Source organism: Aplidium turbinatum, chromosome 2 (assembly GCF_918807975.1).
Source record: "Aplidium turbinatum chromosome 2, kaAplTurb1.1, whole genome shotgun sequence".
NCBI classification, from domain to species: domain Eukaryota; kingdom Metazoa; phylum Chordata; class Ascidiacea; order Aplousobranchia; family Polyclinidae; genus Aplidium; species Aplidium turbinatum.
Genome location: NC_137473.1, coordinates 25,922,673 through 25,936,844, shown reverse-complemented (window position 1 = coordinate 25,936,844; position 14,172 = coordinate 25,922,673). Strand labels below are relative to the sequence as shown.

Here is a 14,172-nt window from a genome sequence, read left to right as displayed (position 1 = left end):
GTTTTAGTTTGGTAACAACGTGAGTCTTTGCAGTGGTAGCGATATTAGCTTTCACCCACAAGAACTGCACTGCAAGCAAGTGGCAGTGTAACCTTATTGATCTTCATCTCGTAGTAGAGGTGGTGAAGAACCACACCCCATACAGGCAGCTGACATGGCCCCTCAAGAGAGTCAACACTAGCGAGTGGGTGTCCATTTGTTGACTGTCTTGAGGGGCCATGTCAGCTGCCTGTATGGGGTGTGGTTCTTCGCCGTTTCTACTACGAGATGAAGATCAATAAGATTACACTGCCACTTGCGTGCAGTACAGTTGTAGATGAAGGAATATTAACTACTACCATCTATGCCACTTTTTGGTTTGCAGCACCTTCATCAATATCTACCCCTACAAATGACCTAGCAATGTTACAGCTGACAGAGGATTATAAAGAGGTTGACAATGCAATTTCTCAAGTGGCAGAAAAAAGTTGAGGTTGCGCTTGTGGTACATCAGTAAGGATCTTGCTGCACTACGGTACCTTTATTCAATGATAATAACACAGATGATGAAAAGAAAGCAATCGTTAATGCTCTTAAGAAAGACCCATTTCTCGAAGATGTTTGTCGTGTTGCCCCAAACAAAATTGTCAAGTTTCAACGTCTCTCTTTGGCACAGTTTGTAACACAGCATTCCCTTAACCTTTTCGAGTCACTGCTTCTGTCGACACATGGCGTGATTGTGATGATTATAAAGAAGCCTGCAAAGTTTGGCGTCATCTCAAAGCCGTCAATGATTGTGCAGAGCGAGCACTGGGCAGTCAAATTAGCTACTGACTTCAATGAAGTTCTTACAAAAAATGAATAACAGCGCCAGCTTCTCTATCAAGTGGTTGAACACCACAGAAAGCTGCTTCCAACAAGTGCAATAAAGTCAACCAATGGCTTGACTCTTTACAAACATTTCTCTTGCAATTTCTGGGCAATGTGTTGTCATCTAAAGCGTTGCGATCGTGACTAGTGAACGTACTTTTATGCGGTTTTCGCTAAAGTTTAGTGCATTTAATTTCATACCAAACGCTTGTTAATGTGATCTATTTTGTGCATTATTTATGTTTTTCTGCATGTGGAAACACTTATTGTATCATAAATTCAGAGTAAAACAATGGTTAAAACAAAAATGCTGCAACTGCAATGTAGATAAATCAAAAAAGAATTACGTCACATATTCAAGGAATTTTGACGGATTATGCCAATAAAACCAAACTTTGAGGTCGGTGGGAGAGCACTTCCTCTTGTCGGATTCACTTCAAATTTTCACAGTGTCATTTTTTCATGAATCCTCCTCAAATGAGAGGGTGTGCAAACAAAAATAAAAAATTTCAATTTTTTTTGGCCACCCTAACGTTTAGTGCAACGTGATAGAACAATGAGTCCTTATGATGTAACATTACGTAACCTTCTCGAAGTTACTAGACCGAGCAACCTGCTATAAATAGTGATGTAAATTATTATTATGAGTTGATTATTATGAGTTGATTATGAGAGATGATTATAAATGAGAGTTGTGTTATGAGTTGTGGATTGGTAAAAGTTGCAGAAATTATTGGTGATTGAGATTTGAAGTACAGTGGAACTTGGATAACTCGTCACCCTAGGGGGAATAGAAAAAGTGACGACTTACGCGAACTGACGACCAATGCAAACAGCTAAATTTTGCCATTGTTTCACGTCGCATTAATTTCATGGTGCTCCGCGACCTAATTAAATGCGATAGTGGTAAAGTGAGACGAAGAGGAAAGCGAGAAAAGAATTTAATTACAGTACACAATAAAGTAGGCTACAGTGCCTACAGTAATAACGCACTTAACAGCTTAACTGAAGAACACAGATATTTTTGACTGCGTTTTGCTTGCAAGTGTCTTGTCAACCAAGTAGTCATGCATTTTTGATAGTGAGCTTGCAAATTCACCACTGTCTTCTTGGCATAACATATAGTGTTGGAACTTTCAAACCATCTGCAAAGCTTCTTTTGTAGATGGAGGTGGCACAGGCTCTTCTTCCTCTTGAGCCACTCACGTGCTGAACAGCGCTTCTCTTATCGGCAACAGAGCATGTGCGCGCACACCCGCAATCGACCAGACCAACATACTCCACGCATGTGTGTCTGGCCCGATAGAGTGTGTGCGTGCACACGTCTTAGCACAGTAATTTCGGGTCCACGTCTTTTAGGCGTCGACAGTTAGGCGCTAGTTAAATAGGCGCGCACACTGTGGCGTCTGGATATTTAGGTGCAGAGCACTGTGGCGCCCGTTCATTTAGGTGCTATTCCTAGTAAAGTATGCAGATTGTATCAGCTCAGCTTTGGCAAAACCTAGTTGGGGTTTTGACGGAAGACTAAGTTACTCTTCACTCAAGCCTACCAGTACCACCAGCTTGAATATAGGCTACGATATATTTTTTACTGATGTTTAGTGTAATTATTTTTTGACTTAACTAAAAGTGAATTCAGTCATGTTCGGAAACTTAAATAATTAATTGATAAAGCTTTTGCCGAAGCAAACCTAGACTAACAGCAAATTAATGCCGAACACGCGCATTAAAACAATAATATATTTTTCTGTTCAATATAACATTTTGTGTGAAAAGCATTGCCGGTTTAAGCAGCTTCACTCACTCACGGAAGCCATGACATATTTTTCTGTTCAATATAACATTTTGTGTGAAAAGCATTGCCGGATAAAGCAGCTTCACTCACTAAAGCCATGACTAACAACAAATAAATGCACGCAGATTAACAAAACAACATATTTTTTTGTTATAACATTTTGTGTGAAAAGCATTGCCCTACCTGCCAAGCTGATACAATCTGCATACTTTACTAGGAATAGCACCTAAATGAACAGGCACCACAGTGCTCCGCACCTAAATATCCAGACGCCGCAGTGTGCGCGCCTATTTGACCAGCGCCTAACTGTCTGCGCCTAAAAGACTTGCTCCCGTAATTTCTTCTTGAAAGAATCTGTAAATGCCACGTCAGCATTTGGTTGAATGACAACTTAGACAAATTTTATGTCCCAGGGGAAGAAAAACAGTGACGACATAATCGAATTGACGAATTATGCGATGACCACTTAACCGAACTTGATTGTGTACAAAAGATGATAGGCTTTCTGCCGGGACTTGGCAATCATTGACGACTTGGGCAAACTGATGAGTTTTCCGAAGACGAGTTATCCAAGTTCTACTGTAATTGAATACAAGTAGATGAGAATTGGTGCTGATATAAATTGTGTTCGAAATTAGAGTTATTTGAGAAGCCGTTCGTTAAAGTCCTTCAAGAATTTTCATTATCATTTCACCAGTAGAAATATTCGACATTTAATTGACTGCCTTTCGGTAATATTCCATTAAACTACGTCATTGAACCTTTCCAAGTCTCTTTCCTGGTAAGAGATAGAAAGAAACCGTGACACGCGCATTGACAAAATAATATATTTTTCTGTTCAATAAAACATTTTGTGTAAAAAGCATTGCTCTGTCTACCTGCCAAGCTGATATAATCTGCAGACTTGACTAGGAATAGCACCTAAATGACTTGGTGCCACAGTTCTCCATATCTAAATATCCTGATGCCTCAGTGTGCACGCTTATTTGACCGGTGCCTAACTGTCTGCACCTAAAAGACGTGGACCCGGATTTCACCACTCTCACAGACAGCACTCTCTGCCAAGCCTCATTGCAACATGTCTGCACCACACCGTCCCACACCATTGAGCAAATGGATACGCCATGATGAGTCTAGTCTAGGTCTAGAGAGGCCATAAACCAACTGGTTTCCAAATGGAGATCCGAATACTTGATGAAGTGGAGACGCATTGCTTGACCATTGTTCACACCACGTCTCATGGCACCACTGTTTTCCAGGGTGTCCATCAGAGGCTGCCAGAAGGCAATCCCTGCAGAAGGTCGTGTGCAGTGCGTACAAACGGCTTTTTGATTTTAACCGCTGCTTTGGAGGTTTTTCCCGTGTGGTTGCATGTAACAGGTGGCCGTGGTTTAGGACTTTACGGCTTTGTAAAAGTCAGTTGGAGTTGATCGGAGATAACCAGTGACCAGGGGCGGCTCGCTAGTGTGTGCTGCAGCAGTGCAGCACTCCCACATAAGTTTTCACGAAAAGTTTTTCAAATATCTTAGCGTTTCTTCTGCCCAAAATGTAGTTTATGTTTTCTGTTCACAGAATTGCTGACTGTGTAAATTATATTTGGTAACTCTGCGTGCTGTGAAATATTTTGCGCTAGGTTACAATGAAACAAACACTCGATCGTGACGTCACCGAGCCGCGTGTTTTCTTGAGTTGCCTATACAAACGAATAGGGTCATGCGGGGTCAAACGGGACACTTTTTCAGTTTTTTGAATGCCACATAAAACCTATGATGAAATTTAAAAAAAAAATTTTTGCAACAGAGCATTACACCTTTCAGCAATGAAATAAGACATTTTTCAGAAAAATTAAAATCTTGCAAAAACATGAAAAAATGTGCTAAGCTAGGGTAGGTGTGGCCCATTTGACCCCATCAGCTGTGGGGTCAAATGGGCCACAACTTCTATTTGTCGAAATGGTAAGGAAAGAACTTCATTTTTGCTATTCTATCACAGGCCTGTTGGGTGGCATGTATTTTGTTAGTGATATTCAACAATTTTAGCCATAAAGGCCTTCTTTGCCCTTTTCAGATAAAGGTAGAACACATAATTTGCAATGCTTTTTTTTGCAACTGAAATTGAACGATATGAATAAGGAAACATTTTACAAATGTTCAATTTTCAAACAGCAGGGTCTATAGTTGACAATTGAAATAGGATACTATACATTCAATCAATCATGCTATATACAAAACAAACGGGACAGGTTGGAAACATCAAACAAATAGTCTAATATAGTGATTACTTCAGTTTGTATTTTCATACGGATCACAAGAATTGTCATTTACACTGCAGTTAGACTTTCCAGTATTTTTCAACTTCGGGCACACTACATTGGCCACGACTGCCACAAGTAGCTGGAGGTTGGATGATGGAGACAACATCATCTAATGGATAATCATGTAGATCTTGATGTTCAGGCCACTTCCAGACACTGGGACTGCTTCTTATCATGCAACTAACTTCAACACATGTCTTTTTAACCTTTGTAACTAGCCCTGGGAAATAAGATCCTTCATAGATGACAACAACAAATGTAACACCTTCTTTCAATTTTTTAACTTTGGTTATCGACACCGCTTCTTCCTCACCTGAACTACTGTCACTACTGGATGATGCAGTAACAAATGAATCGCTGTAGGTTAACTTCTTTTTTGCCATATCTGGAATTCTAGCCACAAGCTGTTTCTTTACAGGCTTTTTAACTGAAATTGTCATGTTACTCTTGTTCTGTTTCAACTTCTTCTCTTTACGAAGTCTTTCTTCTTCTAGTAGTCTTTTCAGCACTTCTTCTTCTGTCAATACTTCTCCTGCATGTGCCTGAACTCGTGCTCTTTTATTTTTTTTTTGTTCCATGGCTGCTACAGTTGTTCGTGATGGGGTTGGATTTATTACTCCAACAATTGCATTCCGCAGCAACTTCCTTGGTGAGTCTGCGGATGTGCTGGGCTTTGCTAGTGTCCCATCAGTCCCATCTTGTGTATTTTCTTCTAGGTGTACAACCCTTTCCATTACAGGTCTTCTGTTTGGAGGATATAACCCAGCACCTCGGAATGCGTTGATTGCAGTTATTGTGTCTAAACGTGGCCAAAGTCTTGACAGCAACCTAGGGAAGACTGCTTTGTCAACAGCGTCCAATCGTGACTCTGAAAACCAGGCATTAAGAATCTTCTTCCACATAACTTTCACAGCTTTGAATACTCCAACATCCAGAGGCTGAAGTGCATGGGATGAATTTGGTGGGAGACACAGGATAATAACACCATTGTCCATGGCACTCTTGACAGTGTTGTATGTTAGATGGCTGTTATGCCCATCAAAGGTCAAAAGAACTGGCTTTTCAATATCACTGACATATTTTACAAAAATGTTGAGAAACCAATTTTCAAAATTAATATCCATCATCCATCCAGACTCTGAGCAGCTGTAACATGCACCTTTTGGGCCTCCGACAGTCCAGCTCTCATAGAGGTGTTTTGCCTTGTACACCGTCAAAGGAGGAAGATGCTTTCCAGAGGCAGAGATACAAAAGAGCACTGTGTACATAGTCTTGCCCGCAGTAGGAGACCTCAAGTAGGCGTTCTTGCTTTGTTTGGAGACAAAGAGTGCCTCATTGCTTCTATCAGTGCTAAGTCCAGTCTCATCCAAGTTGAAGATGCGATGAGGCTGCTCTTCAAGTTTGTTTTGTTCTAGAGTTTTCTCATAAATGTCAAAAAAGGAATTCACAACATGCTTGGTCAAACCTTCAGCGCGTGCTTCAGTTAAGATCTCAGGCTTACGTCGTTTTAATACACCTGTATGTCGCTTTTCAAAGAGCAACATCCAATCTCTACCAGGTCTTCCATCCTTAAATGGATTCTTCCTGCCTATAGAACTGATATAAGATGCCACCATGTTCTTTACATCATCTCTACTCTGGGGGTAACCGCACTTGGAGGTATACTGTAAAGCATTCACGATCAGTAGTTCTTCGTCAAACGTTAAGACAGTTCTACCACCAGAACCTACTTTTGTTGGGGCACTTGAAACCCACCGGCGAAGAGTTTCTTTGGGGACATTGTGCTTTTTTGCAATACTTCGTAACGAACCTTTGCCATCCTTCACCAACTGGGCCAATTCAGGTAGAAGATCAGGATTGTATGCAGTTTTAGTTTTGCGTGTTCTCTTTCTAGGCATGTCTGGAGCTAATCATGCAACCAACAGCTATGTCTAGTAGTAATAATAGGCCTGTTCACCTAAAAAATACCATAAATTAAATAGAATTAAAAAAATTACGGAAGTGAGCTAAAACTTGTCAAAAAGCCAATGTGGCCCATTTGACCCCATTTTATTTAAACAGAAAAATTGCAAAAAGTAAAAAAGTGAGACTATTAATTTTTTCAGCATACTAATTCAGCATTCTGGGGTGTATGCTGCTCAGTAAATTTTAATTCCAGCTTAACCCTTTAAGGGACAATGGTACATATGTGTACCATAAAAGTTTTGGGCTTCCGCAACTAAAATAAACATTTTTTTGTTAATTTTACGTTTTTATGGTATTCTGCTACATTGGTTGTTCAATATAAAATTAGAATTTCGAAACTCTGGATCATTTTTCACACATTTCAAAGGTCGGTTTTTGAGCAGTTATCGCAGTACCACGGTGACATCTGTTCACGGTATGTTAGTGGAAACAACAACCAGCAGTTTGCTCTATTTCATTCAGAAACATAAAGGATAGTTGTTGTATTGTAATATATAAACGTTTTTACCATTGTTGAAAGTATTTTAGCATTGAAAAAAATCATATAAATTTTATGGTACATATGTGTACCATTGTCCCTTAGGGGAAATATCAGATAACTTTTCAGACCTTATTGAGGAGCCTGTAGGCAGTGTTTTTTCGTGTTGTTGCTGATTCGTAGCTCTTCAATATCATCAAATGTTAATAGCTTATGTACAATTGTACATATATGCAAACATTGCACCAGAAAAACACTCCAAAACAGAACAAGCCATATATGTATTGAGTGTAATGTCCACCTGTGCTATGTAAATGGTAGAAATTGCTTCTCATTGTACCATGAGTGTGGCTAACTGTACTGAACTGTCACCATTTTACTTGGAAGATGTTTCTGTATGAATGTGGGAATTTCTGATTTCCATTATCATGTTATTTTGCATGGAAACAACACTTTCATAATAAAAGTGGTGAATATGGGGCTGAGTTGACCCCCTATATGTGTTGAGTGCAATGTCCACCTGTGCTTTGTAAATCGTACTAAGTCGCTCCTCATTGTACCATGAATGTGGTTAACTTTACTGAACTGTCACCATTACACTTGGAAGTTGGTTCTCTATGATTGTGGTAATTTATGATTTCCATCATCAAGTTATATTGCGTGGAAACAACATTTTCATAATAAAAGGGGTGAATATGGGGCTGGGTTGACCCCCTAAATACCTAACATTGAATAGTCGTGTGGGTAAAATCTTAAAATCACAAGACAGTAAAGCGAAAGTGATTATGAAAAACAATAGGGCTCCTCATATGAAGCAACTATCATCAAAAGAGTTATCAATAAAATTTCCCCTAAGGGACAATGGTACACATATGTACCATACCGTTTTATAATAAACAAACAAACAAATTTAAAAAAAAATTCTTAAATTCAATTTAAGTTGCCATTTTAAACTACAAAACATATTTATTTGGAAAAAAACTTTCTTAGAAATATTATATCCCTTAAAGGGTTAATTAGTTTTTGAGGTATACCAAAGTTTTTTTGATCAATTTTCAAATTTTAATATTTTCACATTTTTTGGCCACTTTATGCATCATGTGAAGTATATTTTCCAAATGTACATCTGTGTTTGTTTTACATGATGCAAATCTATGGGAAAACAGCTTTAAAATGAGCTATTAACTTCCGATTTTAGAAAAGAATAAGTTTGAAAAAAAATGTGAGAAGTAAACAGAGTACCAGAATGGCCCGTTTGCCCCCGCGGCCCATTTGACCCCGCTTGACCCTAGCAAACGCTTGTGCTGTGTTACAAACAGCACATTCAGGGTTGCCAGGTTGGCATTTTTTATGTTGTTTGGCATGAAAAAATCCTGTTTGGCTTTTTGTCAGTTTTTTGGCCTTTTTTGTTGTTTTTTTGCCCAAAAAATTTTCTTTGGCATTTTTTAATTTGGCCTTTTAAACGTTGTTCACATGACTAACCACTTGTTTGGTTTTAAGCTTTGCAGCTGTTGTTTATGACTGACCAGTCAGGCCTGCCGCCTGTTAGGCTACTGTAATGAATATTAATATTTTACTAATACTAACATTGTTTTACCAAGTGAGTAACATTACCCTGTCGTGTTCAGATGCTGTGACAGCACAATAGCTAGAACGTGTTATTCACATTTGTTTGTTGACCGTCCCCTTCAAAATATTACATATTTGCGAAACTCTTAAATAAGCCAGTTTTATCTTAAACTTTTATCACAATTTAGAGCTGAAAATATGCTCAGGATGTACCTAATCAAAGGTGATTTTTCAAAATGTTCTGGGGGAGGCCCCCAGACCTCCTGTGTTAAATTCGCCTTCGACGAACACGCAGCACCCCCATTTCTAGAACTCATAAACCGCCACTGCTTGTTTGCAAGCAGTTGTTGATTGGCATATCGACAAGGTCAGTATGGCCGCTTCTACACCAAATAGCAGCACAGTATTCAGCAGGGTCGTAGACTAAGGCTAAACCACTTGTTCTCAGCACTGAGGGACTAGCACCCCACCTTGTGCCCGCAAGACATTTCAAAAGTGCGGTGCGAAAGCCTTACTTTATGCCCCTGCTGAATACTGTGCTATTACCGACGTTAATGTGCATAACGTTGCGTCGTGTGGCTGTGTTACAGATATATAACATATGCTACTCAAACAATTGGTTATATGATACTGCCTGTTTTACACCTTGTGGGGGTTGACACTCTTTCTGTCCGTTAGCACACTGGGAAAATGGCATATTGTAGCCAGTACAATATTCAGTAACATTGAAACAAAGTATGTATGTTTTGTTGTAGATGAACGGCGGTCAGAACATGACGGAAGGTTGTTTGAAGAAATGTGTCATGTGCGAGTGAGCTTAGGGGATCGGGAAAGACGACACGAGTTATCCGATGAGGTGCTGTTTTGTACTTTGTAGCTGAAGTGGACAAGATAGACAAACACATACACTGTAGATATAGCTAATTTTGGTTCGGCTGAACATTTATGCCATGACTAAGTTGTTACGGTAATCTCAAAACAATTGTGAATGAGTTCTTTCAACACGTAGCCTACCTTATTCGTAGCTTAGGCATATGATAAGCCCTCAGATCAATACTTTTACAAATTAACCCTCTGTCTACCGTGTGGTCCAATGGACCCCAAAACAAATTTCGCTCTGCGATTTCTCAGGACATATAGCAGATGCGATATTGATATACCTTGACTTTTCACAGCTTTGCTTGATCGTTATGACGATATAATAATTATTGATCTCAAACAAAATTTATTAGCATAGAAAAAAATAATAGCATCTTGTATCGTGGGGTCCAACGAACCCCAAGCCTGCTGCATTCGAAGTAATCTTGTATCACAACAGCACTAAAAGAGTATTCCACACTATTGACATAATTTTTAGGAAATACAGTTCCAAAAGAATGACGAGAAGATGGCCGATAGCTCTATTTTACAATATAATCGATGTTACTGCTGTCAATGCTTTTGTGATATGCATCAATTGCAAGGCGAAAATAGCAGCACAACATTGAAGCAGGCATGCATGAATGAGAAGAAAATTTTAGATCCAACTAGGAAAAGAGCTTGCTGGATTACCAGTTTCGACTTCAATATCAACAAGACATCTAAATCCGCAACAAAATAAAAGAAACAGCTGTTGAAGATCAGGTGCCAAAATCAAAGAAGGCTAAATGCTATTTTTGGGAAAGATACAAAGCCAAAAATGCAAACAATTCTGTACTAATAGCAAAAATAATGAAAAAGGCAATATAACGCAAGAGAACAACTGCACGCCCAGCAAGCTGATGCAAGAGAGAGGCCCAATTACGGATCCATAGGATGCACTGCCAAATAATTATAAATTCAAGACAAATGTACGACTAGTCCAATTGATGTCAAGTTATCTTGTTGTGTATCGCGATTTCGAATAATAAATTCTCTTCAGCACAACTTTATAACAGGCATAGTAAAATCTTCAGTAGGTCAGTTTAAGAATGCAGCAGTTAAGTTTAGAAAGAAATCAACAATAGTGTTTTTCGGTTGCTAAGAAACAAATAAATTTAGTCTGCGAGCAGTAGTGACAATATTATTTAAATTATGAAGGGAATTAAGTCATACATTAGTAAAACGGAGTGACAACGCCAGGGAGGGATTCTGGGGAGGCAAGCCATCCTCGCACAAAAGTGACACAAAATTGCCCTATAACGGATCAAATTGATACAGTCACTATCAATTAAATGCAAAAATAATGAAAAAGGCAATATAACGCAAGAGAACAACTGCACGCCCAGCAAGCTGATGCAAGAGAGAGGCCCAATTACGGATCCATAGGATGCACTGCCAAATAATTATAAATTCAAGACAAATGTACGACTAGTCCAATTGATGTCAAGTTATCTTGTTGTGTATCGCGATTTCGAATAATAAATTCTCTTCAGCACAACTTTATAACAGGCATAGTAAAATCTTCAGTAGGTCAGTTTAAGAATGCAGCAGTTAAGTTTAGAAAGAAATCAACAATAGTGTTTTTCGGTTGCTAAGAAACAAATAAATTTAGTCTGCGAGCAGTAGTGACAATATTATTTAAATTATGAAGGGAATTAAGTCATACATTAGTAAAACGGAGTGACAACGCCAGGGAGGGATTCTGGGGAGGCAAGCCATCCTCGCACAAAAGTGACACAAAATTGCCCTATAACGGATCAAATTGATACAGTCACTATCAATTAAATGCAAAAATAATGAAAAAGGCAATATAACGCAAGAGAACAACTGCACGCCCAGCAAGCTGATGCAAGAGAGAGGCCCAATTACGGATCCATAGGATGCACTGCCAAATAATTATAAATTCAAGACAAATGTACGACTAGTCCAATTGATGTCAAGTTATCTTGTTGTGTATCGCGATTTCGAATAATAAATTCTCTTCAGCACAACTTTATAACAGGCATAGTAAAATCTTCAGTAGGTCAGTTTAAGAATGCAGCAGTTAAGTTTAGAAAGAAATCAACAATAGTGTTTTTCGGTTGCTAAGAAACAAATAAATTTAGTCTGCGAGCAGTAGTGACAATATTATTTAAATTATGAAGGGAATTAAGTCATACATTAGTAAAACGGAGTGACAACGCCAGGGAGGGATTCTGGGGAGGCAAGCCATCCTCGCACAAAAGTGACACAAAATTGCCCTATAACGGATCAAATTGATACAGTCACTATCAATTAAATGCAAAAATAATGAAAAAGGCAATATAACGCAAGAGAACAACTGCACGCCCAGCAAGCTGATGCAAGAGAGAGGCCCAATTACGGATCCATAGGATGCACTGCCAAATAATTATAAATTCAAGACAAATGTACGACTAGTCCAATTGATGTCAAGTTATCTTGTTGTGTATCGCGATTTCGAATAATAAATTCTCTTCAGCACAACTTTATAACAGGCATAGTAAAATCTTCAGTAGGTCAGTTTAAGAATGCAGCAGTTAAGTTTAGAAAGAAATCAACAATAGTGTTTTTCGGTTGCTAAGAAACAAATAAATTTAGTCTGCGAGCAGTAGTGACAATATTATTTAAATTATGAAGGGAATTAAGTCATACATTAGTAAAACGGAGTGACAACGCCAGGGAGGTATTAAATTTCTGTACTACTTGCAAACTCAACGTTTGCCAAGAACATTCGCAATTCATTTGCAATGAATGCGATAATATATAAACTCACAATATTTCTTGTGACCTAATATGTAGGCCTAATATGCGTTTTTTAGCCAAATCCAAAAGCCAAATCTCTCAATGCTTTGACCATTGCTCAAGAATAGACCAATTCCTTATCAGTTTGGTTTGTGCATGGGCTACTGTATGACTTGTTTGTTAAATTTTCGAGTATTATTGGTTTTTCTACAGTGTTTATAAGTTATGATTTTTAAGTCTGTTATGTCCTTTCCTATTGAGCTTTAATTTCATTCTCGGATCTGATTTTTTTTTGTCCAAAACAAGTACTGGGAAATTTGGGGTCCAATGGACCCCAACGGTAAAACTTGTACATTTTTTTTTTGGTAGACAGAGGGTTAAGATCCTATGGTGTGAAAAATTATTCCAACCCGACTGTTTTACAAAGTGTTCAATTCCACTTGAATCTTTCTAACAATAGAATAAAATTCGAATGCTTTTGCCATTTTTTCTAACACACAATTACTACTTTCCAAAGCGTTCAGTAGGTAGCTTTCTAAGTTGTAGTAATATGTATTTGCTCTTGCTATTGCTGTTTTGTTACTAAATGGCAGGCCTCCACGCAGACACACCTGGATTGAAGAAGAGTTTACGAAGTTTTACGTCAAAAATTGGTGCATGTGAAAGCTTCCCACTGAAATGATGTGAACTTAAGATTCATCTTGCAGGAACTGGCAAGGCGCTTACAAGAACAAGAAGAAATGCACTTAAGGCGTAAAGGGAAAAACAAAGACCATATGAAAACTGTTATCGAAATGCAAGATGCTGAACTGGCAAGGTCAAGACTTGTTATCAACACATTAATGATTTGAAGTTGTACCCAACCACATTTTCTATTTCGAAAAGTTTAACCGAGGACAATCTTTTTGATCAAAGTTGACTTCTAGCTAAACATGATTGAACCGGTTCCATCTAGATTAGTTTGTTTTGTATTCTGATGACGCGCGTGGGAAACATCGTTTCACTTTCTGATGACATAAACTGCATACGATGTAACGTTTGCATAATGCGACATTGTTTCTATGGTGCTTAAGCATCGTTTCTATACAGATTTATCCACGAAAGGGAATTGGAAGAGGCAGAATGGCTAGGCAGAAGAGCACGAGAAAAACAAATGAAACGGACTGAAAAATTGGTATGATATAAGTTACATCTTGTAACATGCCCATTTCGAGCGTGTATCTTGAAAGACATTACAATTCAATTGGATTATTGAATTCAATTGATTGAAATGTACTATTCAATTTTTTTTGTCGGAATATGAAAGAAACGATATTGTGGAAATAAAATACAGCAACAAAACCAAAAAAGATAACAAAACCGAAATTGCTTGAGAAGTGCATGCAAAGATATAATTCTCGCAAATATAAATAGGCACGGCCACCAACCAAACGAAAGAGTTGGTTGAAGGAATTAGTCGTCTCCTCATTCATAAAAAAAAAAAACTGAAAAGTGTCCACTGTTGTAGCAATGTAGGGACGACTGAACCCAACAACCATCACAAATGCAAACTACAACACA

General features: G+C 38.4%; 1 protein-coding gene across 1 annotated transcript in view; it reads left to right on the top strand.

Moving 5' to 3' along the window:
* Positions 1-14,172, top strand: part of LOC145765447 (uncharacterized) — a 90,606-nt gene that overhangs the window by 62,749 nt on the left and 13,685 nt on the right. The window contains exons 6-8 of the mRNA XM_082577269.1: positions 9,726-9,826; positions 13,320-13,429; positions 13,702-13,786. Coding sequence (XP_082433395.1) covers positions 9,726-9,826; positions 13,320-13,429; positions 13,702-13,786 — 296 coding nt within the window. The remainder of the gene's footprint in view (positions 1-9,725; positions 9,827-13,319; positions 13,430-13,701; positions 13,787-14,172) is intronic.